At 44.8% G+C, this 26,660-nt stretch overlaps 2 protein-coding genes across 9 annotated transcripts; one reads left to right on the top strand and one right to left on the bottom strand.

Moving 5' to 3' along the window:
• The first annotated feature begins 6,143 nt into the window (after positions 1–6,143).
• LOC139375768 (cilia and flagella associated protein 410) lies at positions 6,144–12,517 on the top strand. Of its 3 annotated transcripts, none has more exons than XR_011627844.1 (8): positions 6,144–6,568; positions 6,665–6,683; positions 7,330–7,376; positions 9,290–9,519; positions 9,682–9,862; positions 9,951–10,032; positions 10,871–11,665; positions 12,242–12,517. XR_011627844.1 is itself a non-coding variant. In XM_071117599.1 (7 exons), exons 1-7 carry the CDS (start codon positions 6,492–6,494, stop codon positions 11,135–11,137), a joined length of 903 nt encoding a protein of 300 aa, XP_070973700.1. In that variant the 5' UTR covers positions 6,162–6,491; the 3' UTR covers positions 11,138–12,517. The 3 variants fall into 3 exon arrangements, 1 of the variants encoding a protein (XP_070973700.1); XR_011627843.1 differs by having other exon boundaries at positions 6,169–6,568; positions 12,217–12,517; XM_071117599.1 differs by having other exon boundaries at positions 6,162–6,568; positions 10,871–12,517.
• On the bottom strand, positions 12,473–26,384 carry LOC139375767 (uncharacterized). Of its 6 annotated transcripts, XM_071117594.1 has the most exons (8): positions 26,039–26,371; positions 25,491–25,531; positions 24,012–24,546; positions 23,824–23,899; positions 23,656–23,748; positions 23,393–23,555; positions 18,797–19,014; positions 12,473–13,894 (listed from the first exon to the last, which is right to left on the bottom strand). In XM_071117594.1, exons 1-7 carry the CDS (start codon positions 26,055–26,057, stop codon positions 18,811–18,813), a joined length of 1,131 nt encoding a protein of 376 aa, XP_070973695.1. In that variant the 5' UTR covers positions 26,058–26,371; the 3' UTR covers positions 12,473–13,894; positions 18,797–18,810. The 6 variants fall into 6 exon arrangements, 5 of the variants coding, with proteins under 5 accessions (XP_070973695.1, XP_070973699.1, XP_070973696.1 ...); XM_071117598.1 differs by lacking the exon at positions 25,491–25,531; XR_011627842.1 differs by lacking the exons at positions 12,473–13,894; positions 25,491–25,531 and adding an exon at positions 17,221–18,068 and having other exon boundaries at positions 18,123–19,014; positions 26,039–26,381.
• Between the last annotated feature and the right edge of the window lie 276 nt (positions 26,385–26,660).

Below are 26,660 nucleotides of genomic sequence, written 5' to 3' on the forward strand. Positions count from 1 at the left end.
AGAGGTTAAACTGGGCTCAGTGCTGTGGCTGGACAGGACAATGATAGAGGTTAAACTGGGCTCAGTGCTGTGGCTGGACAGGACAATGATAGAGGTTAAACTGGGCTCAGTGCTGTGGCTGGACAGGACAATGATAGAGGTTAAACTGGGCTCAGTGCTGTGGCTGGACAGGACAATGATAGAGGTTAAACTGGGCTCAGTGCTGTGGCTGGACAGGACAATGATAGAGGTTAAACTGGGCTCAGTGCTGTGGCTGGACAGGACAATGATAGAGGTTAAACTGGGCTCAGTGCTGTGGCTGGACAGGACAATGATAGAGGTTAAACTGGGCTCAGTGCTGTGGCTGGACAGGACAATGATAGAGGTTAAACTGGGCTCAGTCCTGTGGCTGGACAGGACAATGATAGAGGTTAAACTGGGCTCAGTGCTGTGGCTGGACAGGACAATGATAGAGGTTAAACTGGGCTCAGTGCTGTGGCTGGACAGGACAATGATAGAGGTTAAACTGGGCTCAGTGCTGTGGCTGGACAGGACAATGATAGAGGTTAAACTGGGCTCAGTGCTGTGGCTGGACAGGACAATGATAGAGGTTAAACTGGGCTCAGTGCTGTGGCTGGACAGGACAATGATAGAGGTTAAACTGGGCTCAGTGCTGTGGCTGGACAGGACAATGATAGAGGTTAAACTGGGCTCAGTGCTGTGGCTGGACAGGACAATGATAGAGGTTAAACTGGGCTCAGTGCTGTGGCTGGACAGGACAATGATAGAGGTTAAACTGGGCTCAATGCTGTGGCTGGACAGGACAATGATAGAGGTTAAACTGGGCTCAGTGCTGTGGCTGGACAGGACAATGATAGAGGTTAAACTGGGCTCAGTCCTGTGGCTGGACAGGACAATGATAGAGGTTAAACTGGGCTCAGTGCTGTGGCTGGACAGGACAATGATAGAGGTTAAACTGGGCTCAGTGCTGTGGCTGGACAGGACAATGATAGAGGTTAAACTGGGCTCAGTGCTGTGGCTGGACAGGACAATGATAGAGGTTAAACTGGGCTCAGTGCTGTGGCTGGACAGGACAATGATAGAGGTTAAACTGGGCTCAGTGCTGTGGATGGACAGGACAATGATAGAGGTTAAACTGGGCTCAGTGCTGTGGCTGGACAGGACAATGATAGAGGTTAAACTGGGCTCAGTGCTGTGGCTGGACAGGACAATGATAGAGGTTAAACTGGGCTCAGTGCTGTGGCTGGACAGGACAATGATAGAGGTTAAACTGGGCTCAGTGCTGTGGCTGGACAGGACAATGATAGAGGTTAAACTGGGCTCAGTGCTGTGGCTGGACAGGACAATGATAGAGGTTAAACTGGGCTCAGTGCTGTGGCTGGACAGGACAATGATAGAGGTTAAACTGGGCTCAGTGCTGTGGCTGGACAGGACAATGATAGAGGTTAAACTGGGCTCAATGCTGTGGCTGGACAGGACAATGATAGAGGTTAAACTGGGCTCAGTGCTGTGGCTGGACAGGACAATGATAGAGGTTAAACTGGGCTCAATGCTGTGGCTGGACAGGACAATGATAGAGGTTAAACTGGGCTCAGTGCTGTGGCTGGACAGGACAATGATAGAGGTTAAACTTGTGATGTTAAACTGCACGCTATTATTTCCGAACGGTTTGGAGCACAGTTGAAAAGTTAACGTGCTGACTGGAATACATTTCAATGCGTGAGATGTAAGAGTTGTCATACTGGAGAAATATGAAATTGAATGGAGAGTGTGTGTGCATTAGTGGTTGCGTATGTTTGTGTATGTATGTGATTATGTGTGTGTGTGTGTGTGTGTGTGTGTGTGTGTGTGTGTGTGTGTGATTATGTGTGTGTGTGTGTGTGTGTGTGTGTGTGTGTGTGATTATGTGTGTGTGTGTGTGTGTGTGTGTGTGATTATGTGTGTGTGTGTGTGTGTGTGTGTGTGTGTGATTATGTGTGTGTGTGTGTGTGTGTGTGTGTGTGTGTGTGTGTGTGTGTGTGTGTGTGTGTGTGTGATTATGTGTGTGTGTGTGTGTGTGTGTGTGTGTGTGTGTGTGTGTGTGTGTGTGTGTGTGTGTGTGTGTGTGTGTGTGTGTGTGTGTGTGTGTGTGTGTGTGTGATTATGTGTGTGTGTGATTATGTGTGTGTGTGTGTGTGTGTGTGTGTCTATAGGAGAGATCACCATTATGTCACAAAAGCAAAAGTTCCGGGTGCATGGTCCTCTACGTGGTTCTCTCCGTGGTCCTCTACGTGGTTCTCTACGTGGTCCTCTACGTGGTTCTCTCCGTGGTTCTCTACGTGGTTCTCTGCGTGGTTCTCTCCGTGGTTCTCTGCGTGGTTCTCTCCGTGGTTCTCTACGTGGTTCTCTCCGTGGTCCTCTGCGTGGTTCTCTACGTGGTTCTCTCCGTGGTTCTCTCCGTGGTCCTCTGCGTGGTTCTCTGCATGGTTCTCTCCGTGGTTCTCTGCGTGGTTCTCTCCGTGGTCCTCTGCGTGGTTCTCTGCATGGTTCTCTCCGTGGTTCTCTGCATGGTTCTATGCATGGTTCTCTCTGTGGTTCTCTCCATGGTTCTCTCCAAGGTTCTTGCATGGTTCTCTCCATGGTTCTATGCATGGTTCTCTCTGTGGTTCTCTGCATGTTTCTCTCCGTGGTTCTATGCATGGTTCTCTCCGTGGTTCTCTGCATGGTTCTTTCCGTGGTCCTCTGCATGGTTCTCTCCATGGTTGTGCCACAGAGTTTCTAAACCTCTTTGGCTGTGCTCTGTATTTACAAATCAGTAATTTTACTGTAGTTGACAGTTCAGTAAGGAGCCGGCCAAATAGACTTTCCAACAACATGAATCACTGTAAATGTCAGTGCTATTTCATGGTGTAATCTCAGAATGATCCAACAGAGGGCGGTAATGAGACACTACATCCATTACCTGGCTTTTTTATTTTACCTTTATTTAACTTGGCAAGTCAGTTAAGAACAAATTCTTACTTACAATAACTGCCTAGGAACAGGGGGTTAACTGCCTTGTTCAGGGGCAGAACGATAAATTTTTACCTTATCAGCTCGGGTAGTCGATCTCACAACCTTTCAGTTACTGGCCCAACGCTCTAACCACTAGGCTACCTGCCTCCCCTACACTCTAACCACTAGGCTTCCTGTCGCTCCTACACTCTAACCACTAGGCTACCTGCCTCCCCTACACTCTAACCACTAGGCTTCCTGTCGCTCCTACACTCTAACCACTAGGCTACCTGCCGTCCCTACACTCTAACCACAAGGCTACCTGCCTCCCCTACACTCTAACCACTAGGCTACCTACCGCCCCTACACTCTAACCACTAGGCTACCTACCACCCCTACACTCTAACCACTAGGCCAACTGCTGCCCCTACACTCTAACCACTAGGCTACCTGCCGGCCCTACACTCTAACCACTAGGCTACCTGCCGTCCCTACACACTAACCACTAGACTACCTGCCGCCCCTACACTCTAACCACTAGGCTACCTGCCGCCCCTACACACTAACCACTAGACTACCTGCCGCCCCTACACTCTAACCACTAGGCTACCTGCCGCCCCTACCCTCTAACAGAACAAGCGAATCAAATGATTTATCCATACGGGGTAAATGGCCAAAACCATTCTCATCTGCACCATGAACTGTAGCTAAGCGAATGCATATGCTTGGCATGGCAGGGCGTGTATAATTTGGCTCCAACGTATTTTGAAATGTGGTTAAGTTTCTCTATAATTTAGCCTAACAGGGTGGAAATGTATGAGTGGTGAATATAGACTAACAACATGGAACATGGACACATAGATACATCTGTTTATATATATATGTACCTATGGTTTCCCACCAAAGAAATGATGACACTTCCTGAATGTGGTGTCATTGTAGGAAGTGGTTGTTTTCTTACAGGAGAATTACAACACTTCCTGAATGTGGTGTCATTGTAGGAAGTGGTTGTTTTCTTAAAGGAGAATTACAACACTTCCTGAATGTGGTGTCATTGTAGGAAGTGGTTGTTTTCTTAAAGGAGAATTACAACACTTCCTGAATGTGGTGTCATTGTAGGAAGTGGTTGTTTTCTTAAAGGAGAATTACAACACTTCCTGAATGTGGTGTCATTGTAGGAAGTGGTTGTTTTCTTAAAGGAGAATTACAACACTTCCTGAATGTGGTGTCATTGTAGGAAGTGGTTGTTTTCTTAAAGGAGAATTACAACACTTCCTGAATGTGGTGTCAGTGTAGGAAGTGGTTGTTTTCTTAAAGGAGAATTACAACACTTCCTGAATGTGGTGTCAGTGTAGGAAGTGGTTGTTTTCTTAAAGGAGAATTACAACACTTCCTGAATGTGGTGTCAGTGTAGGAAGTGGTTGTTTTCTTAAAGGAGAATTACAACACTTCCTGAATGTGGTGTCAGTGTAGGAAGTGGTTGTTTTCTTAAAGGAGAATTACAACACTTCCTGAATGTGGTGTCAGTGTAGGAAGTGGTTGTTTTCTTAAAGGAGAATTACAACACTTTCTGAATGTGGTGTCAGTGTAGGAAGTGGTTGTTTTCTTAAAGGAGAATTACAACAAACTAACACGGTGGAAAGTCAAAGACACATGAAAGCTTAAATAAAACAATAAATACAATCATCATGAAAGGAATATAGTTAATGAGAGAGAATTGAACTAGGACTATAAAATAATGAAGAATAAATATATATATATATATTATGGCTTGTATTTCTCGTGGAAGGTGATGAATAAAAATGCCTACATCCACTGGAAAAAAAGAGTCTAAATATCAAGATCCATATTTTAGTGTTTTTAAGGTAAAGGACACCTGACCTTTTGGAATACACATTTTACACTAAATAAGAAGTTACATTTCCTGGGGATAGAAGAGGCATTGCATAGTCAGATAACCTATACATGCATGTTGCACAGCCGGAGGGTGAATATCAGATAAGTAAAAATACGGTGAGATAATTGTCGCTCTTTTACTAAATGGAACAAATTAGCCATCTATCCAACATTGCACCTTTGGCTAGCTGGCTGGCCGGCTGTCTGTCTAGCTGGCCGGCTGTCTGGCTGGCTATGTGGAAGGTTGCCAGCTTGTAGTCAGTCCTATAAAACCCAGAAATGAGTTCGTTCTGGTTCGTTCAGCCATCCCCATTAGAAAAATTAATGGCAAAAAAAATGGTTTTGGAATAAACACAGAAAATAAGGTCTGTATCAGACCTCCTGTATTTACCAGACACCTATAGGTTAGTGTTCTGTATCAGATCTCCTGTATTTTCGTGTTTCCACTCACTACCAAATATGGTGATGAGAGGAACCCCAGTGGCCCGCAGTAGGAGAAGATGGAGCGAGATGGATTATGGCCGAAATTCTGCACATTTTCTCATTGATGAAACATTTGATCTCCATACAGTTTTCTGTTACTGAAACTAGAATTTGTTATGAACGGAGTGGACTCCGTTTTGTAGACTTTACCCGTAGCCAAAGTTTTTATTTATTTAAATGCGTTGTTTAGGAGGAGTGCAAAGGCACATTTAGTTATTGCACACGCACACTTCATAGAGTAAGCTTTCCATTACGGAAATATGCAGATACATTTTTTTTTCTTTATCCTTATTATTATTAAGGAAATCGAGCAGCACATTCTCCCATTTTAAAAAAAATAAACTCATCAAGAATATTAACAATTATAAAACGATGAATATCATTCCATATATATATATATATTTACATGTAGACACTTCCAAAATAAATGCAAAATTGTTTCTGGATGCTCAACACAAAAAGTACAGTTTGTAAAAAATAAAATCCCTTGTGAAAGTCAGGGTATGATGTCGCGTTGTCAGGACGCTCCGACTCGCGCATCGTGTTTAACCTCTAACAAGGCAGACATGTCCGAGTTTCCTCGATCCGACTGGCACGTCGACAAAACCTCACTGTTTTCCTCGAAAGTACGTACATGTCACGATTACAAAACGATACGAGATTACAGAGAACAATTTAATTATCTCACATCACGGTAAAAAAAATAAATAATAATATATATATCCATAATGTTGTTGTTGGCGGAAGTCTACTGTTGTGTGTTTTTGAGGAAGCGCCCAACGGTCTCCATGGAGGACTCGCCATGTCCCAGAATGCACCGCGGGACCCACTGACGACGCAGGACCCCTCCTCCCATTTCTTCTAAAGTACATCTGTTATATGTGACACCTTTCCATCTGCTCTTTGTGAGTGTGAGAGTGGAAATGGTTAACCGGATGGTAACGTCCGGTAACGTCGGTAACTACAGACGCCACGGTAGCCCGCCCGTTCACAGTACACACACACAGGCGTTACTGGTCTGGTAGGTGTGCTGTGTAGCTATAAATGATCTGATGGGAGCTGCATTGCCACGATACTTTAGTTTGGATCGATAATTGGTTATTAGAGACTCGTATAATCACCCACAACACGTCTGCAGTATGAAGCTAACACGGAAGTTGGTCCTGGCCAAAGCCAAGGCCTCGGATCTGGACAGTGTGAAGAAACTCAACTGCTGGTAGGTGGGAGGCTAGATGGGTTAGCTAACTATCCTATAGTTAGTGGACCGTCCTCATTTCTCTAATGTGTCCAATGTTTTGTCTTTCCCTTTCAGGGGCTGCAACTTGACAGATGTGAGTATGTGTATTCTCAATTTCTATGTTTGTTTTTAGCTGTTCTGGGTTGACAGAATATAATTTTAATATCCCATGTTTAAGTGGTTAGCTAGCTAACTAGTTAGCTTTGTCTCAACTCTAAAGTTCTTCCTTCCTTCTCTATCTCTCTCCTCCATCCGTCCTCTCTCTCTCCTCCCCCTCTCCATCCTCTCCCCCCCCCTCTCTCTCTCCCCCCCCCCCCTCTCTCTCTCCCCCCCCTCCTCTCTCTCTCCCCCCCTCCTCTCTCTCTCCCCCCCTCCTCTCTCTCTCTCCCCCCCTCCTCTCTCTCCCCCTCTCTCTCTCTCTCTCCCCCCTCCTCTCTCTCTCTCCCCCCTCCTCTCTCTCTCTCCCCCCCCCTCTCTCTCTCTTCAATCCATCTTCTCTCTCCTCCCTCTCTCTCTCCTCCATCCATCCTCTTTCTCCATCCTCTCTCTCCATCTGTCCTCTCTCTCCTACATCCATCCTCTCCTCCCACTCTCCTCCCTCTCGCTCTCTCCTCCCTCTCTCTCTTTTTCCTCCATCCTCTCTCCTCCCTCTCTCCATCCTATCTCTCTATCCATCCTTTCTCTCTCCTCCCTCTATCCATCCCTCCTATTTCTCCTCCCTCTATCCCTCCTCTCTCTAGATCTCCATATTTACCCAGATACCCCACATCGAGGTCCTGACTCTCAGGTTGGCTGTCTATATACACACACACACACACACACACACACACACACACACACACACACACACACGGTGAATGTATTACGCTGTTACGGTGAATGTATTACCGCCATGATGGCAGTCAAATTCCATGTGACCATTTAGTAACAGTAATTAGGCTTCTCCAAGCTCTGATGCTGCTGATGGTCATTAGTAGCCTACCAAACTTGCTACCTGCCTGGTACTCAGAACTCTATTATCCCTCGAATCACTCTGACATCAATGTAAATGTAATGGAAAATCTAATCAAACACTTCATGAGAGCCCATGAGCTTATGTTGCACAATATTTCTATAGGCTATGCAATTGGGTGAGAAAACAGAGTGATGGCCTCTATTAAAAAGAGGAGGATCCAATCAGCTTTCTATAGGCTAGGCCTACTATATTTATTTCTCAACTTTCCTAATATTAAGCACATTGCTTCCCTTTACAACAAGAGTATAGCCTACCTTGCTGGCATGAAAATGAATCACGGGGAAAAGTGTCCTCCATTTGCTATTTAAGGGCATAGATGACATTTATTTTTTCCCGCTGCCCCTGTTCTGAGACATGTGCATGATAATGGTCCATTCTAAATCAAAACAAATTTCACACATATTATTTAGTATATTTAAAGGCAATAATAAATCAAGAATAGTCTGATGGCTGACAATATTATCCTATCACTTGTGAATTATATATTTTATTTAACCTTTATTTAACTAGGCAAGTCAGTTAAGAACAAATTCTTATTTACAATGACGGCCTACACCGGCCAAACCCGGACGACGCTGCGCCAATTGTGCACCGCCCTATGGGACTCCCAATCACGGCCGGTTGTGATACAGCCTGGAATCGAACCAGGCTCTGTAGTGATGTCTCTAGCACTGAGATGCAGTGCCTTAAACCGCTGCGCCACTCGGGAGCAGATAACGTTTGTATCACAACTAAAGTGGCCAAATAACTTCTTAAAATGAAGCACATTAATCTGCTTTACAAGGGGTGTAGAGCCTAACTACATACATAAGTAGCACGAGAGTTTCATGTTTGGGGGAAGATCATTTTAGCCATAAAAATGCACCTTTATAATAAAAGCATTACATGCATAAGTGCATTTGCGATCACCTTTGACACGGGTGTTTTCCTGCTAATTGAACATTCGCGCTTATAGCCTTCTCCTGTGTGCACATTGCTGAGCTTATAATGTGAAGAAGTAGCCTAATAATTTATTAACGTTTTAAGCTAAACGTTCTGATCTGTTGCGTCAGCCTCACTGCATATAAAAGGTGTGTTGATGCTAGTGGTTGTATTAATGTGGGATCTATCGCATCCCACAACTGTCCCAGACTATGTTTGGAATATTTCTTTCTGGCATAGAATAGGTCGACTGTTGTACTATGGCGGATAGTAGATTGACATTGGCTAGTGATTTTGCTGTTCGTTAGGCCTACTCATCTTGTTGGACAGTTCATCCAATATCTTCAATATGCACCTCGGAATTGGATAAGGACACGTGCAGTTGTGTCTGTCTTCACTTGTAGCCTGTGAGATCACGTGACGGATGTGAGTGAGAGGTGCTTCGGCACGCAGCCAGGAGAAGGGAATTATGAATATTATATTCAGCCGAAAGGCACAACGGCCACTGGCCCGCAAAAGGCATGTATTTTAGGGGGCATTACGACCACACAAAGGGGATGCCGACGTGAAATTCGAGGCATTATCAAGTGCTTGTCAAATTGGGACTGATGAAGTCACAGCCGGCCGTCATTGTAAATAAGAATTTGTTCTTAACCTGACTTGTTTAGTTAAATAAAGGTTCAATGTAACACTACGCTGCCTGCTGTGCATATGATAAATCAACCTTGACGACACCCTACATTAACCAGGTCCTCTCTCTCCAGTGTGAACTCCATCTTGTCCCTGTCATCTCTGTCGGGCTGTGTGTGTCTGAGTGAGTTGTACCTCAGACGGAACCTCATCCCTTCTCTCTCAGAGCTCTCCCATCTCCGCCCCCTCACACGCCTACGAGTGCTCTGGTTGGCTGAGAACCCCTGCTGCGGAACAGTCCCCAGCCAATACCGTCTCAACGTGCTGCGATGCCTGCCACGCCTACACAAACTGGACAACCAGGGTCAGTTGTCTTCAGCTGTGACAATGTTTGTGTTTTGGGGAAGTATGCTTCAAGTACTTATATCCTCAAGCCGTAGGGGTCCGATTTAGGTTTTGGGCTGTTGCAACTGTGTGTGTAGTAACGTGTGTGTGTGTGTGTGTACTAACGTGTGTGTGTGTCCAGTGGTGACAGAGGAGGAGCTTGTTTTCGCTCTCAACGAGGGAGAGGAGATAACCACACCCCCTGCCGCCGCCCAGAAGCAGTTCTCGACCAGTGGCCAGCCGGAGAACGTCAGCTCCACCAATGGACAGACAGAGGCGGAATCAGAGAACGACCCCCTAAACTACAGTATGGAGGAGACCAAGTAAGACCCGCCCCCTCACAACATTACACACCTTTAACCCTGTCTCCTAAACCCTGTCTCCTAAACCCTGTCTCCTAACCCTCTACAGTAAGATCCGGGAACAGTTGGGGATGAAGCCTATTCCTAGAGACAAGTTCTCCTCCCCATCACCTCGACCTGCAGCTAGGAAGGTAATAGACACTGCTCTGCTACCCAGACAACACTGCTCTGCTACCCAGACAACACTGCTCTGCTACCCAGACAACACTGCTCTGCTACCCAGACAACACTGCTCTGCTACCCAGACCCACCTCTGCTACCCAGATAACACTCCTCTGCTACCCAGACCCACCTCTGCTACCCAGACAACACTCCTCTGCTACCCAGACCCACCTCTGCTACCCAGACCCACCTCTGCTACCCAGACAACACTCCTCTGCTACCCAGACCCACCTGCTACCCAGACAACACTCCTCTGCTACCCAGACAACACTCCTCTGCTACCCAGACCCACCTCTGCTACCCAGACCCACCTCTGCTACCCAGACCCACCTCTGCTACCCAGACAACACTCCTCTGCTACCCAGACAACACTCCTCTGCTACCCAGACAACACTCCTCTGCTACCCAGACAACACTCCTCTGCTACCCAGACAACACTCCTCTGCTACCCAGACAACACTCCTCTGCTACCCAGACAACACTGCTCTGCTACCCAGACAACACTGCTCTGCTACCCAGACAACACTCCTCTGCTACCCAGACCCACCTCTGCTACCCAGACAACACTCCTCTGCTACCCTCCTCTGCTTCCCAGACCCTCCTCTGCTTCCCAGACCCTCCTCTGCTACCCAGACCCTCCTCTGCTACCCAGACAACACTCCTCTGCTGTCTACACACTAACTATTTGGTGATGGGGTCTTCCATTCATACTATGGCTTCATTCATGTATTTCAAATGTGTGTATGTGTGTATGTAGGTATGTACTGTTTGTAGGTATGTATTGATGATGTGTGTGTGTGTTTCCAGTCCCACACTCTGGAGGCAGTGCTGATGCTGTTGAAAGATCTGGAGGAGGAGGAGCTACGCATCGTTCACATGGCAACCCAGAACAGACAGCTTCGATCACACACACACCCCAAGCTCACACACACACTGCAGGGAGATGGAACCATCGACACACACACACTGCAGGGAGATGGATCCATCGACACACACACACTGCAGGGAGATGGAACCATCGACACACACACACTGACAAACTCCAGAGAGAGAACGACCGACATCGAGCACTGACACACACACACTCCCATTGACTTTAAACACTAACGCAACCACCCAACACTGAGGTAGACACACAAGTCATGTTTATGCTCCGTGACCAGAGGGAGAGGTAAGGGTTCACATGCTCCCCTAGGTACAGATCTAGGATCAGCTTCCCCTCCCCCAATCCTAACCTTCACCATTAGTGGGGGGAAATGCAAAACGGACCCAAGATCAGCGTCTAGGGACTTTACCCTACTCCAGGCTCACACACCCACCAAACCTTGGTACACACAGGCTTCAGTATTGTTGTGACAGGCTTTTAGCCAAATAGAGGAGACTGAAGGGAGAAGTCAGAGCTAATCGTTGTCGCTATCTATTCTCTAGCAGCATGTCGCTATCTATTTCCTAGCAGCATGTCGCTATCAATTCACTAGCAGCGCGTCGTTATCAAATCCCTAGCAGCACGTCGTTATCAAATCCCTAGCAGCACGTCGCTATCAAATCCCTAGCAGCACGTCGCTATCAAATCCCTAGCAGCACGTCGCTATCAAATCCCTAGCAGCACGTCGCTATCAAATCCCTAGCAGCACGTCGTTATCAAATCCCTAGCAGCACGTCGCTATCAAATCCCTAGCAGCACGTCGCTATCAAATCCCTAGCAGCACGTCGCTATCAAATCCCTAGCAGCACGTCGTTATCAAATCCCTAGCAGCACGTCGCTATCAAATCCCTAGCAGCACGTCGCTATCAAATCCCTAGCAGCACGTCGCTATCAAATCTCTAGCAGCACGTCGCTATCAAATCCCTAGCAGCACGTCGTTATCAAATCCCTAGCAGCACGTCGCTATCAAATCCCTAGCAGCACGTCGCTATCAAATCCCTAGCAGCACGTCGCTATCAAATCCCTAGCAGCACGTCGCTATCAAATCCCTAGCAGCACGTCGCTATCAAATCTCTAGCAGCACGTCGCTATCAAATCCCTAGCAGCACGTCGCTATCAAATCTCTAGCAGCACGTCGCTATCAAATCCCTAGCAGCACGTCGCTATCAAATCTCTAGCAGCACGTCGCTATCAAATCTCTATCAGCGCGCCGCTATCTATTCTCTAGCAGCGCGTCGCTATCAAATCCCTAGCAGCACGTCGCTATCAAATCTCTAGCAGCGCGTCGCTATCAATTCCCTAGCAGCGCGTCGCTATCAATTCCCTAGCAGCGCGCCGCTATCTATTCTCTAGCAGCGCGCCGCTATCTATTCTCTATCAGCGCGCCGCTATCTATTCTCTAGCAGCGTGTCGCTATCTATTCTCTAGCAGCGCGTCGCTATCTGCCTTTCCTTAATCAGTGAATGAGTGTGTTTGCAAACTGCTTTGTGTAAATAAAGAGACACTTTAATGCATAAAAAAAAAATAAACTAAATTTAAGAGTTGACAACATACATGCATACAACAGTTTATGTACACTGAACCAAAAAATATATAAATGCAACATGTAAATGTTGGTCCCATGTTTAATGAGCTGAAATAAAAGATCCCAGACATTTTCCATATGCACTAAAAGCTTATTTCTCTCATTTTGTGCACAAACTTTGTTTACTTCCCTGTTAGTGAGCTTTTCTCCTTTGCCAAGATAATACATCCACCTGACAGGTGTGGCATATCAAGAAGCTGATTAAAAAGCATGATCATTACACAGGTGCACCTTGTGCTGGGGACAATAAAAGGCCACTCTAAAATGTGCAGTTTTGTCACATGACACAATGCCAAACGTCTCAAGTTGAGGGCGCGCGCAATTGACATGTTGACTGCAGGAATGTCCACCAGAGCTGTTACTAGAGAATTTGTTAATTTCTCTACCATAAGCCGCCTTCAACATCGTTTTAGACGATTTGGCAGTACGTCCAACTGGCCTCACAAATGCAGACCACGTGTAACCACGCCAACCCAGGATCTCCACATTCAACTTTGTCACCCGCGGGATCCTCTGAGACCAGCCACCCAGACAGCTGATGAAACTGTGGGATCGTCTGAGACCAGCCACCCAGACAGCTGATGAAACTGTGGGATCGTCTGAGACCAGCCACCCAGACAGCTAAGAATGAGTCAGTTGGACATTTGATTTGGACATTTGGACATTTGATTTCCATAAGGGGGGGGGGGGGGGCATGTTCTGTTTTTTACTGGACCTCCTATGGGGATATATGTGTAAATCATGTTTTATACATTCAATAAATTGTATTCGTCACGGTGTTGGAACCCGGCATAAGCTTATTTTTATAACGAAAACATCAGTAGCCTAAACATCATTACAAGTGCTAAGTGTGCTTAATAACAGTGAAAATCATCCCAAAAGCAATAATGGCATAATGAGAGCCTGGTTCCTCTCTAGGTTTATTCCTAGATTCCTGCCTTTCTAGGGAGTTTTTCCTAGCCACTGTGCTTCTACATCTGCATTACTTGATGTTTGGGGTTTTTCGCTGGGTTTCTTTATAAACACTTTGTGACATTAGCTGATGTAAAAAGGGCTTTATAAATACATTTGATTTGAATACAAGTGTTGATATGATAGCAGTCAGTTGGAGCATGTCACATGAACAACGAAAGCTGTTGTGTTGCTGATTTAGTTTCTTGCTGGAGGTGTAGGGCCGGCTCCCTCAATGATGACATTTTGTGCTGATAATAGCCTGTAGAATTCTCCTGTTTCTTTTGGTGGTGGTGTGGGCACCTGCTCAAGGAACACAGTTCTGGCTTTATTGCGCTCAGGCCTCAGAGGTGTAAGTTCAGGTTGAGGCCTAGAATCAGAAGAATACTCATCAGAGATGTCACTATGATTAATTTCTTCCTCACCATCGGAGGAGTCGTTTTCATTCACATTTTGTAGCAATGCTAATGAGTGCATCCATTCGTCTTGGTCTTCTTGCAGTGGTGATTTTAGCATGTAAATCTTGGTGGGGAATTTAAAAAAAAAAAAAGTTTTAGATGCATGCCAGCAAAGCCACAACACAATTCTAAACAATACATTAATTGCACTATAACGGTGTCCAAAAACTGTTAGGGCCAACATAAAGCTGTCCCAACAGCAGAGCTTTATTTTCAGTACCAAGGAGTGAATCCTTACCACTGCTACACCTGGCTATCAGCGGAGCCTTGTCTGGCAGCAAAACATTCAGCCTCATTTACTGCCTTTTAAAAAAATATAGCTGATATGGCTGACTTGCTTTATCAAATGTGGTTTCTACTGACAATTGAGATGTACAAACTCGAGAGGACGACGAGCAGATAAGAGGCAATCCGTAATTTTGATTAAGACAATGAGCGAGCTAGGAATGACGTAGTCAATATAACTATTTGTTCAGCACTTTTGAAAAGTACAGCGACATAATTCAGCACATGGGCCGTTCTTACAGTGTCCTCCCTGTACACCAAGTCAGAACTGTAGGATATGTAAGCAGACAATGACAGCTCTAACAATATTCAATGATGACATTTCTCTAAAACAGGCTATAGGCTACATGTCCACCACCAAGTCAGAACAGTAGGCGAAATTAAGAGGGGAAAAAGTGAGCAAAACACAAGGTGAGTCCAAAAATGTATTGTATGCTGCTGCATAAATGATGTAATGTGCCAGGAAGATATGTAAACTGTAGCAAAGAAAGTAATACTAAGTGTATGTTGTGAAGTAAGCTGTCGATAGCCCATGTGCCTCACCCTAATAATGGGGTCCTAATAAGTGACCACAAATGGAGGTCACACCAGATACTGACTGGTTTTCTGATCCAAGCACCTACCTTTTTTTGAGGATATCTGTATTTCCAGTCATGTGACATCCATAGATTAGGGCCTAATGAATATATTCCCAGTCATGTGAAATCCATAGATTAGGGCCTAATGAATGTATTTCCAGTCATGTGAAATCCATAGATTAGGGCCTAATGAATGTATTTCCAGTCATGTGAAATCCATAGATTAGGGCCTAATGAATGTATTTCCAGTCATGTGACATCCATAGATTAGGGCCTAATGAATGTATTTCCAGTCATGTGAAATCCATAGATTAGGGCCTAATGAATGTATTCCCAGTCATGTGAAATCCATAGATTAGGGCCTAATGAATGTATTTCCAGTCATGTGACATCATAGATTTGGGCCTAATGAATGTATTCCCAGTCATGTGAAATCCATAGATTAGGGCCTAATGAATGTATTTCATTTGACTGATTTCCTCATAAATCAAATCTTTGAAATTGTTGCATGTTGAGTTTATCGTTGTGCTACTATTTCCTTTTATTTTTAGCAATTATTTTCTTAATTTAGAACTCTGCATTATTGGGAAAGGGCTAGTAAATAAGCATAAAGTCTACACCTGTTGTATTCGGGGCATTTCACGGTAAGTCTACACCTGTTGTATTCGGGGCATTTCACGGTAAATCTACACCTGTTGTATTCGTGGCATTTCACGGTAAGTCTACACCTGTTGTATTCAGGGCATTTCACGATAAGTCTACACCTGTTGTATTCAGGGCATTTGACTAATATAATGTTATTTGGTTGTGTGGAACAGCTCACCAAAGACAGAAAGCGGTAGGAAAGATGTTCCAAGTTATTATATCTACCAGTAAATGCGAAGCCAAGAATGGCTATGCAAACCATATCAAAAAGTTCAAAGTCTTGGTTGAATATTTGCGAATGTGAAATTCAGTCATCATGTAATAGCCTACTTTGTAAATCTGACATTTCCTCTAGGCTCTTTGGCGCTTGAAAAGTCATTGGCATTATGGTAACCGATTTAGAAGTTCTACTGCTATTCTGTGATTTCATTTCTGATCAGTTTTCATGAAAAATATAGCGGCTTTGGTTTGCTTCCTGATGTTTCATTTGAAGGGTGTTGCGCTATTCTGTTGCACTATTCTGTTAAACTAGTCTGTTGCACTATTCTGTTAAACTAGTCTGTTGCACTATTCTGTTAAACTAGTCTTTTGCACTATTCTGTTAAGCTAGTCTGTTGCGCTATTCTGTTAAGCTAGTCTGTTGCGCTATTCTGTTGCGCTATTCTGTTGCACTATTCTGTTGCGCTATTCTGTTAAACTAGTCTTTTGCACTATTCTGTTAAGCTAGTCTTTTGCGCTATTCTGTTAAGCTAGTCTTTTGCGCTATTCTGTTGCGCTATTCTGTTAAGCTAGTCCTTTGCGCTAGTCTTTTGCGCTAGTCTTTTGTGCTTGACAAACACACTAATGAACTATGCCCATGTGGTAGTAGTCAGTCTGACACAAACACACTAATGAACTATGTCCATGTGGTAGTAGTCAGTTCATTAGTGTGTTTGTGTCAGACTGACTACTACCACATGGACAGAGGTCATTAGTGTGTTTGTGTCAGGACTGACAAGCCACATCTTTAGTGTGTTTGTATCAGACTGATTAGCCACCCTTCCTGCAGGCTCATCCTGACATGATCCTCCTCCCTCATGTGGTACCCAGGATGAGCCTGCAGGAAGGGTACCACATGAGGGAGGAGGATGTCTTCCCTGTAACGCACAGCGTTGAGATTGCCTGCAATGACAACAAGCTCAGTCTAATAATGCTGCGACACACCGCCCAAGACCATGACGGACCCTCCAAATCGATCCCGCTCCAGATTACAGGCCTCGGTGTAACGCTCATTCCTTCAACGATAAATGCGAATCCGAACATCAGCCCTGGTGAGACAAAACCATGACTCGTCAGTGAAGAGCACTTTTTGCCAGTCCTGTCTGGTCCAGCGACGGTGGGTTTGTGTCCATAGGCAACATTGGGTCATGACAATGCCACCAGCCACACTGTTCGTTCTGTGCGTGATTTCCTGCAAGACAGGAACGTCAGTGTTCTGCCATGGCCAGCGAAGAGCCCAGATCTCAATCCCATTGAGCACGTCTGGGACCTGTTGGATCGGAGGGTGAGGCCTAGGGCCATTCCCACCAGAAAGGTCGGGAACTTGCAGGTGCCTTGGTGGAAGAGTGGTGTAACATCTCACAGCAATAACTGGCAAATCAGGTGCAGCTGGTGGCCACACCAGATTCTGACTGTTACTTTTGACCCCCCTTTGTTCAGGGACACATTATTACATTTCCGTTAGTCACGTCTGTGGAACTTGTTCAGTTTATGTCTCAGTTGTTGAATCTTATGTTCATACAAATATTTACACATGTTAAGTTTTCTGAAAATAGACACAGTTGACAGTGAGAGGACGTTTCTTTTTTTGCTGAGTTTATGTCAGATGTCAACCCAGGATAGTATTATTTCCCATTCGGGCCAGTAGCTTTCAGTTGGCACTAGCAAATTCATCGCAATGTCAAGCCTTGGTCAATATTCAAAAAGCATCTCTGAATAGGAGTGCTGATCTAGGATCAGGACCCCCTGTCCCTTCATTCTGAATAGAATCAGGACCCCCTGTCCCTTCATTCTGAATAGAATCAGGACCCCCTGTCCCTTCATTCTGAATAGAATCAGGACCCCCTGTCCCTTCATTCTGAATAGAATCAGGACCCCCTGTCCCTTCATTCTGAATAGGATCAGGACCCCCTGTCCCTTCATTCTGAATAGAATCAGGACCCCCTGTCCCTTCTGAATAGGATCAGGACCCCCTGTCCCTTCATTCTGAATAGAATCAGGACCCCCTGTCCCTTCTGAATAGGATCAGGACCCCTTGTCCCTTCATTCTGAATAGAATCAGGACCCCCTGTCCCTTCATTCTGAATAGAATCAGGACCCCCTATCCCTTCTGAATAGGATCAGGACCCCCTGTCCCTTCTGAATAGGATCAGGACCCCCTGTCCCTTCATTCTGAATAGAATCAGGACCCCCTGTCCCTTCTGAATAGGATCAGGACCCCCTGTCCCTTCATTCTGAATAGGACCAGGACCCCCTGTCCCTTCATTCTGAATAGGACCAGGGCCCCCTGTCCCTTCATTCTGAATAGAATCAGGACCCCCTGTCCCTTCTGAATAGGATCAGGACCCCTGTCCCTTCTGAATAGGATCAGGACCCCTGTCCCTTCATTCTGAATAGAATCAGGACCCCTGTCCCTTCTGAATAGGATCAGGACCCCCTGTCCCTTCTGAATAGGATCAGGACCCCCTGTCCCTTCATTCTGAATAAGACCAGGGCCCCCTGTCCCTTCATTCTGAATAGGACCAGGGCCCCCTGTCCCTTCATTCTGAATAGAATCAGGACCCCTGTCCCTTCTGAATAGGATCAGGACCCCCTGTCCCTTCTGAATAGAATCAGGACCCCCTGTCCCTTCATTCTGATCTGGTCCTAGATCAGCAGTCCTATTCTGAGGTTTATGAATACGGGCCAGATCAGTAGAGGGCACTGTCCCAGCTGTGTCTGGTAGTAGAGACCTCATCTCTGAACAGAAGAGATACAATAAAATAACATGTATTCTTCAGTGTGAAATAAACAGGGAAGATCTGATACAGATAACTAACTTCAACAGAAACATGACAATGAGGCTGATTATTATTTACATTCAAAACTAGATTCAACTAGTATAAGAGACACTGTGTAAATAGTAACTCCATGCACGTCCCCTCTAATGGAAGAGATATGATGGTAACTCCCTCCAGCCATGCTTGAAGGAGAACAAACTGAGCAGAATCAGGTAGAGAATTGACAAACAATCAAGGATGGCAATAAAGAACATATTTGGAATCTGACAGTGATGTCATCAGTCATGTGTGTGTTTCCCTGACGACACGGCTGCGGTTGGCATGGAGCTGAGCCAGCTGGGATCTGAAGCCGCCGCTCTTCTTCCTGGGCTCCTCCTCCTGTGGGGGCATGGCCTCCGGCTGAGTTTCCATGGTAACGGTGGAGGGGACCACCTGGAAGGTGAGGACCCTGCGTGTACGCTCCAGACCGCTGTCATCACTGTTCTCCTGCAGGTCACAACATACACAATGGAGCGGTAACGCTAACCGCTAGGGATGGGGTTATGAAATCATTTCACTATCCAAACAGTATCACAAATGTGCGTCGGATATCCAGAATAAAAATTTATTAATTAAAAACCGTTTGTAACCTGAGCACTGCTGCACTCGGAGGAGGCTAGTGCTCTATTGCTGCGGAGGTGCTGGTGAGATGGGAGCAAGTAGACGGAGGCAGAGAGAGAAGCTACTGGGCTACAGCCAAGACGACCTCACATGTAGTGTATGTTGTGACCAGCAGGAGAACAGTGTGTGTATACAGATTGTATGTAGGCTTGTCTCCCATATGAACCTGCCCTTAGTGTCAGACTGGGTTCAAATGACCTCTGGTTCTTTTTTTTCCTGTATTTGTCTGGTATGGTGTGCATGTATGTACAGTTGAAGTCGGAAGTTTACATACACTTAGGTTGGAGTCATTAACTTGTTTTTCAACAACTACACAAATTTCTTGTTAACAAACTATAGTTTTGGTAAGTTGGTTAGTACATCTGCGTTGTGCATGACCCCCATTCATTTTTCCAACAATTGTTTACAGACAGATTATTTCACTTATAATTCACTGCATCACAATTCCAGTGGATCAGAAGTTTACATACACTAAGTTGACTGTGCCTTTAAACAACTTGGAAAATTCCAGAAAATGATGTCATGGCTTTAGAAGCTTCTGATAGACTAATTGACATCATTTGAGTCAATTGGGGGTGTACCTGTGGATGTATTTCAATGTCTACCTTCAAACTCAGTGCCTCTGATTGACATCATGGGAAAATCAAAAGAAATCAGCCAAGACCTCAGAAAAAACATTGAAGTCTGTTTCATCCTTGGAAGAAATTTCCAAAAGCCTGAAGGTACCACGTTAATCTGTTTAAACAATAGTACAGAAGTATAAACACCATGGGACCACGCAGCCGTCATACCGCTCAGGAAGGAGACGCGTTCTGTCTCCTAGAGATGAACGTACTTTGGTGCGAAAAGTACAAATCAATCCCAGAACAACAGCAAAGGACCTTTTGAAGATGCTGGAGGAAACAGGTACAAAAGTATCTATATCCACAGTAAAACGAGTCCTATATCAACACAACCTGAAAAAAAAATCCAGACTACGGTTTGCAACTGCACATGGGGACAAAGATAGTACCTTTTGGAGAAATGTCCTCTGGTCTGATGAAACAAAAATAGAACTGTTTGGCCATAATGATCATCGTTATGTTTGGAGGAAAAAGGGGGAGGCTTGCAAGCCGAAGAACACTATCCCAACCGTGAAGCACGGTGGTGGCAGCATCATGTTGTGCGGGTGCTTTGCTGCAGGAGGGACTGGTGCACTTCACAAAATAGATGATATCATGAGGATGGAAAATTATGTGTATATATTGAAGCAACATCAAGACATCAGTCAGGAAGTTAAAGCTTGGTCGCAAATGGGTCTTCCAAATGGACAACGACCCCAAGCATACTTCCAAAGTTGTGGCAAAATGGCTTAAGGACCACAAAGTCAAGGTATTGGAATGGCCATCACAAAGCCCTGACCTCAATCCTATAGAAAAATTGTGGGCAGAACTGAAAAAGCGTGTGCGAGCAAGGAGGCCTACAAACCCGACTCAGTTACACCAGCTCTGTCAGGAGGAATGGGCCAAAGTTCACCCAACTTATTGCGGGAAGCTTGTGGAAGGATTCCCGTAACATTTGACCCAATTTAAACAATTTAAAGGCAATGCTACCAAATACTAATTGAGTGTATGTAAACTTCTGACCCACGGGGAATGAGATGGAAGAAATAAAAGCTGAAATAAATAATTCTCTCTACTATTATTCTTACATTTCACATTCTTAAAATAAAGTGATGATCCTAACTGACCTAAGACAGGGAATTTATACTAGGATTAAACATCAGGATTTGTGAAAAACTTACTTTAAATGTATTTGGCTAAGGTGTATGTAGACTTCTGATTAATTAATTAATGTAGCACCCACAATGTTATTCATCAGGTCATGGGCTGGAGTAGCTATTTAGCTAGCTAAGCTAATTGAGGCCACATTTTGTACTTTCTCCACAACCCCATACAGATAACACAACAGCCTACATGTTGGTGCTCGTTGCTCCTCACACTCAACGTCAACAAAACTAAGGAGATGATTGTGGACTTCAGGAAACAGCAGAGGGAACACCCCCCTATCCACATCGATGGAACAGTAGTGGAGAGGGTAGCAAGTTTTAAGTTCCTCGGCATACACATCACAGACAAACTGAATTGGTCCACTCACACAGACAGCATCGTGAAGAAGGCGCAGCAGCGCCTCTTCAACCTCAGGAGGCTGAAGAAATTCGGCTTGTCACCAAAAGCACTCACAAACTTCTACAGATGCACAATCGAGAGCATCCTGGCGGGCTGTATCACCGCCTGGTATGGCAACTGCACCGCCCTCAACCGTAAGGCTCTCCAGAGGGTAGTGAGGTCTGCACAACGCATCACCGGGGGCAAACTACCTGCCCTCCAGGACACCTACACCACCCGATGTCACAGGAAGGCCATAAAGATCATCAAGGACATCAACCACCCGAGCCACTGCCTGTTCACCCCGCTATCATCCAGAAGGCGAGGTCAGTACAGGTGCATCAAAGCTGGGACCGAGAGACTGAAAAACAGCTTCTATCTCAAGGCCATCAGACTGTTAAACAGCCACCACTAACACTGAGTGGCTGCTGCCAACACACTGACACTGACTCAACTCCAGCCACTTTAATAATGGGAATTGATGGGAAATGATGTAAATATATCACTAGCCACTTTAAACAATGCTACCTTATATAATGTTACTTACCCTACATTATTCATCTCATATGCATACGTATATACTGTACTCTATATCATCGACGGTATCCTTATGTAATACATGTATCACTAGCCACTTTATACTATACTATGCCACTTTGTTTACATACTCATCTCATTTGTACATACTGTACCCGATACCATCTACTGTATCTTGCCTATGCTGCTCTGTACCATCACTCATTCATATATCCTTATGTACATATTCTTTATCCCCTTACACTGTGTACAAGACAGTAGTTTTGGAATTGTTAGTTAGATTACTTGTTATTACTGCATTGTCGGAACTAGAAGCACAAGCATTTCGCTACACTCGCATTAACATCTGCTAACCATGTGTATGTGACAAATAAAATTTGATTTGATTTGATAAGGATTTGTAGCCATTTAACTCCATCTTGCATTGCCTTCGTGAACTGTCACTCCACTTGCGACACATTGAGTCTCTTTGCTGCTTTGATTGGCCAACATAAACAACAAGCTAGACAGGAGAAGGCTACCGGACTTTTTATATACATGTACCTCATACAAACTACACTGAAAAGTCTGTGATTTTATTAACTTAATCATTTCAAATGTCATTGTATATCCCTGTATGTAACAATGTCACATGGATATTAGAATTTCATTTAGACAACACTGGCCTTTGATAACACTGGCCTTTGATAACACTGGCCTTTGATAACACTGGCCTTTGATAACACTGGCCTTTAATAACACTGGCCTTTGATAACACTGGCCTTTGATAACACTGGCCTTTGATAACACCGGTCTTTGTTATCAAAGACCGGTGTTATCAAAGACCGGTGTTATCAATGGCCGGTGTTATCAAAGGCCGGTGTTATCAAAGGCCAGTGTTATCAAAGGCCAGTGTTATTAAAGGCCAGTGTTATCAAAGGCCAGTGTTATCAAAGGCCAGTGTTATCAAAGACCAGTGTTATTAAAGACCAGTGTTATTAAAGACCAGTGTTATTAAAGACCAGTGTTATTAAAGACCAGTGTTATTAAAGACCAGTGTTATCAAAGACCAGTGTTATCAAAGGCCAGTGTTATCAAAGGCCAGTGTTATCAAAGGCCAGTGTTATTAAAGGCCAGTGTTATTAAAGGCCAGTGTTATTAAAGGCCAGTGTTATTAAAGGCCAGTGTTATTAAAGACCAGTGTTATTAAAGACCAGTGTTATTAAAGGCCAGTGTTATCAAAGGCCAGTGTTATCAAAGGCCAGTGTTATCAAAGGCCAGTGTTATTAAAGGCCAGTGTTATTAAAGACCAGTGTTATTAAAGGCCAGTGTTATTAAAGGCCAGTGTTATTAAAGGCCAGTGTTATTAAAGGCCAGTGTTATTAAAGGCCAGTGTTATTAAAGACCAGTGTTATTAAAGACCAGTGTTATTAAAGACCAGTGTTATTAAAGACCAGTGTTATTAAAGACCTATACATTTGATTTGTTCACAGAAGCGCTAGATAGAACTTTGTGAAATAACGCAAATCTGGGCTACCTACCGCCTTTCCATCAGGATCACTATGGACAGCGCTGCTATGGAGACCACTGCAGTTGAGACTATTGCTTTGGATGCATGTTCCCGCCTTCTGACGACTTCCTCTGGACCTCTTCTTCCTCTTCCTCCCTCTGCTCACAGCCTGGTTCTCATATCTCCTCAGGTTCCTACACACAAGGTGTTTGTTACTTCAGTGAGTGAGTGTGTGTGTGTGTTAAATTGAACCTTTATTTAACCGTGTTACCTTCGGTTGTGAGTGTGTGTTACCTCTGTAGGAAAATGTGTGGTCTGGAGCAGGCTGGCTGTTCTCCCCTGGTCTGCTCTCTGTGTCTAATCCGGCCCAGATGGATCCACAGCCTCCTGATAGCAACAGCAGTACTGTGGGTTACTTACTTACTTACACACACACCACACACACACATTCCTCTCTCTTACCCTTTAATGTTCTGTGGTCTTCTGGGTGTCCACTTCTTCATGAGAACCCATTGGTCACATGACAAGGAAGTGGGATCTGATAGACCAATCAGAGAGAAGGTCTATTAGAATCAGACATCTGCTCAGTAGGTTTGTTTTGCTCGGTACAGGACTTCTCTGACAGGGTGGGTGTGTTTGTGTGTATTCACCGTTGTCTGTTAGTTTGTCCAGCGGAGTGGGTCTTCCCCTCTGGGCTTCTCTGTGAAGTCTCTGACATGTCAAACACAGACCAGGGGGAAGAGTTAGTGGAGTGCCTTGAACCATGAAGGAGGGGCCAGAGACAATGCTGTCCAATGAGCAGCAGGATTCAGCGTCTGACTCTACGCCTCTTTCCGTCTGCCCCGTCACCTTTCCACCAATCACAGCCTTCCCCTGGCTGACTGACAGCTCTAGCGGTGGTGACCCACATTCTGAGACACTGTGGTTTCCATGGTGATGGTCAATCAGGTCATGATCCGTGGCCTCATCTGAGATCACGATGCTTGAGTCAGCAGAGTCCCAGTCGGGCCCTGTCCCTTCACCCTGCCCTCGCCGCCTACTACTACTCCTCCTCCTCCTCGTCATCCCCGGCTGGGCAGCAGGGTCACTGGAGCCCCAGGCTTCAGAGGCCTTGTTGGAGGCTGAGCGACTCAGTCTGGATGGACGCATGGAGCTTCCCCACCTCACACAATACTGCAGATTCAGCTGCAACACAGGGAGATCTTTACACACACAAACCCTGCAGATTCAGCTGCAACACAGGGAGAGCATTACACACACAAACCCTGCAGATTCAGCTGCAACACAGGGGGATCACACCGCCTTGTTCTGGACCAGAACAAAAAGGTCTGAAGGAGAAGTAGCTAAATAGCTAGTTGCCATTTCAGACAGAAGATGTGGTATATTACATGTAAAAAAAATATATAAGGCTATGTTTATATGACCCCCTTTCAAACAGTCCCTTATTTACCACTTTCTTGCAGGTATACCCCTTTTATACATATCAGTGGGTAACTAGCAGATTGGGAGGGGTGTTGTTAAAGTAACGGCCCAGTGTTTCCAGATTTCTATGAAATATGACCTATAATTAATTACAATACCAAAAAATCATTGTTTTTCATTTCAAATTAGGGAGGTGTTTTAAACAATGGAAGTGTAAAACATCCACCTGCAAAAAAACAGAACCATTCTCACAGACCCAATTTCTGTATAATGGTTACAGGGTCTGAAAATGCAGCAATCTTGACTAGTTCTTTAGGTGGGTTTTAAATGTGTCATGTTTTTCTTTCGTCTTACCACTATCCCTTTCAATTACACAAAAAAGCAGCCATAAATTTGTGGGATTTTGGTATGTGTATGAAAGGGATATAGTTAAAGACAACGATTTGTGAACTTTGCCTGGTGAAAAGCGATATCCCAAGTATAAATACTGTAAAGTACACACACTAAAGGGTAAAACAATGTTGAGTAAAAGGGTTTAGAAATGTGCAAACTTCAAGGTGTTGGGGATCAACGAAGAGGAACTTCTGCTGTCATGACTTACCAGGACCACCTATTCAGATGTGCCTTTTGTTAACTAAACAAGGTGTTAAATGGAGGTGAAAAGGAGACACGAGTGGTACTTTAATGTTGTGCTTCTAGCTGCCTACCCTGATGTAGCCACCGGTCTCACCTCCTTGACTTCCTTGGTCTGTCGAATATTGAGACCTGTGAATAAAAGGACCAACTGTTTGCTGCCTAACTAGCTATTGCCACTAACGTTACTTCCGTCTGTTGTTGTTGCTAACATACTGCTAGCTAACTAGCTATTGCCACTAACGTTACTTCCGTCTGTTGTTGTTGCTAACATGCTGCTAGCTAACTAGCTATTGCCACTAACGTTACTTCCGTCTGTTGTTGTTGCTAACATGCTGCTAGCTAACTAGCTATTGCCACTAACGTTACTTCCATCTGTGGTTGTTGCTAACATGCTGCTAGCTAGCTAAGGTAAATGACTGCACTGAAATCTTACCAGCTAGCTACAACAAATGTCCGAGCCAAACCAAATGATCTGCCTGGGACAGGTACAACACAACCTACAAAAACCTATACAGTAGCTAGTTAACTAAGCTAACTCAGTTAGCTAACTGTTTGTTGTGTTTATGTTAGCCATCAGCGTCAAAACAGTTACTGTATTAGCTGGCTAAAAGTTACTTACTGAGTCTCAAAATGTTCATAGTCTATCCGCTTAGAAAGAATCATCTCCGTGGTCTCCTGCTTTGAGCTTTTGCTAACTACCGTAACTAGATGTTTGAAAGTAACGGACGGCGAAGGAAAGCGGATTTCGGTTAGGACCGAAGCAGATTTCGGTTAGGATCGAGGCATATTTCGGTTAGGATCGAGGCAGATTTCGGTTAGGATCGAGGCAGATTTCGGTTAGTTTCGAGGCAGATTTCGGTTAGCTTCGAGGCAGATTTCGGTTAGTTTCGAGGCAGATTTCGGTTAGCTTCGAGGCAGCAACAACTCACCTCTCTCGCGCAAAACTCACATCAAACTTCAGCACATGCGCACGGGTGACGTGTTGTTCGCCAACGAAAGGCTCTTTTTTTTTTGAACGGTTCTTTCTATGAACTTCGAGAACCGAATAGCATTGTGTGAAAGAGCCGTTCATTCGAATCTGCATTCTACTGCTTTTTCAGCTAAAAAAACAAACAATGTTTTTCTGCAGATAAATTACAACATAGGTATCTAAAGTGGGCGAATTTCTGCAACTGCAGAAACAATAAATTGTGTCGAGAGCGTGTCAATATGGTCCACTCTTGATTTTTTTTATGCATAAA

Source organism: Oncorhynchus clarkii, chromosome 20 (genome assembly GCF_045791955.1).
Source record: "Oncorhynchus clarkii lewisi isolate Uvic-CL-2024 chromosome 20, UVic_Ocla_1.0, whole genome shotgun sequence".
NCBI classification, from domain to species: Eukaryota; Metazoa; Chordata; class Actinopteri; order Salmoniformes; family Salmonidae; genus Oncorhynchus; species Oncorhynchus clarkii.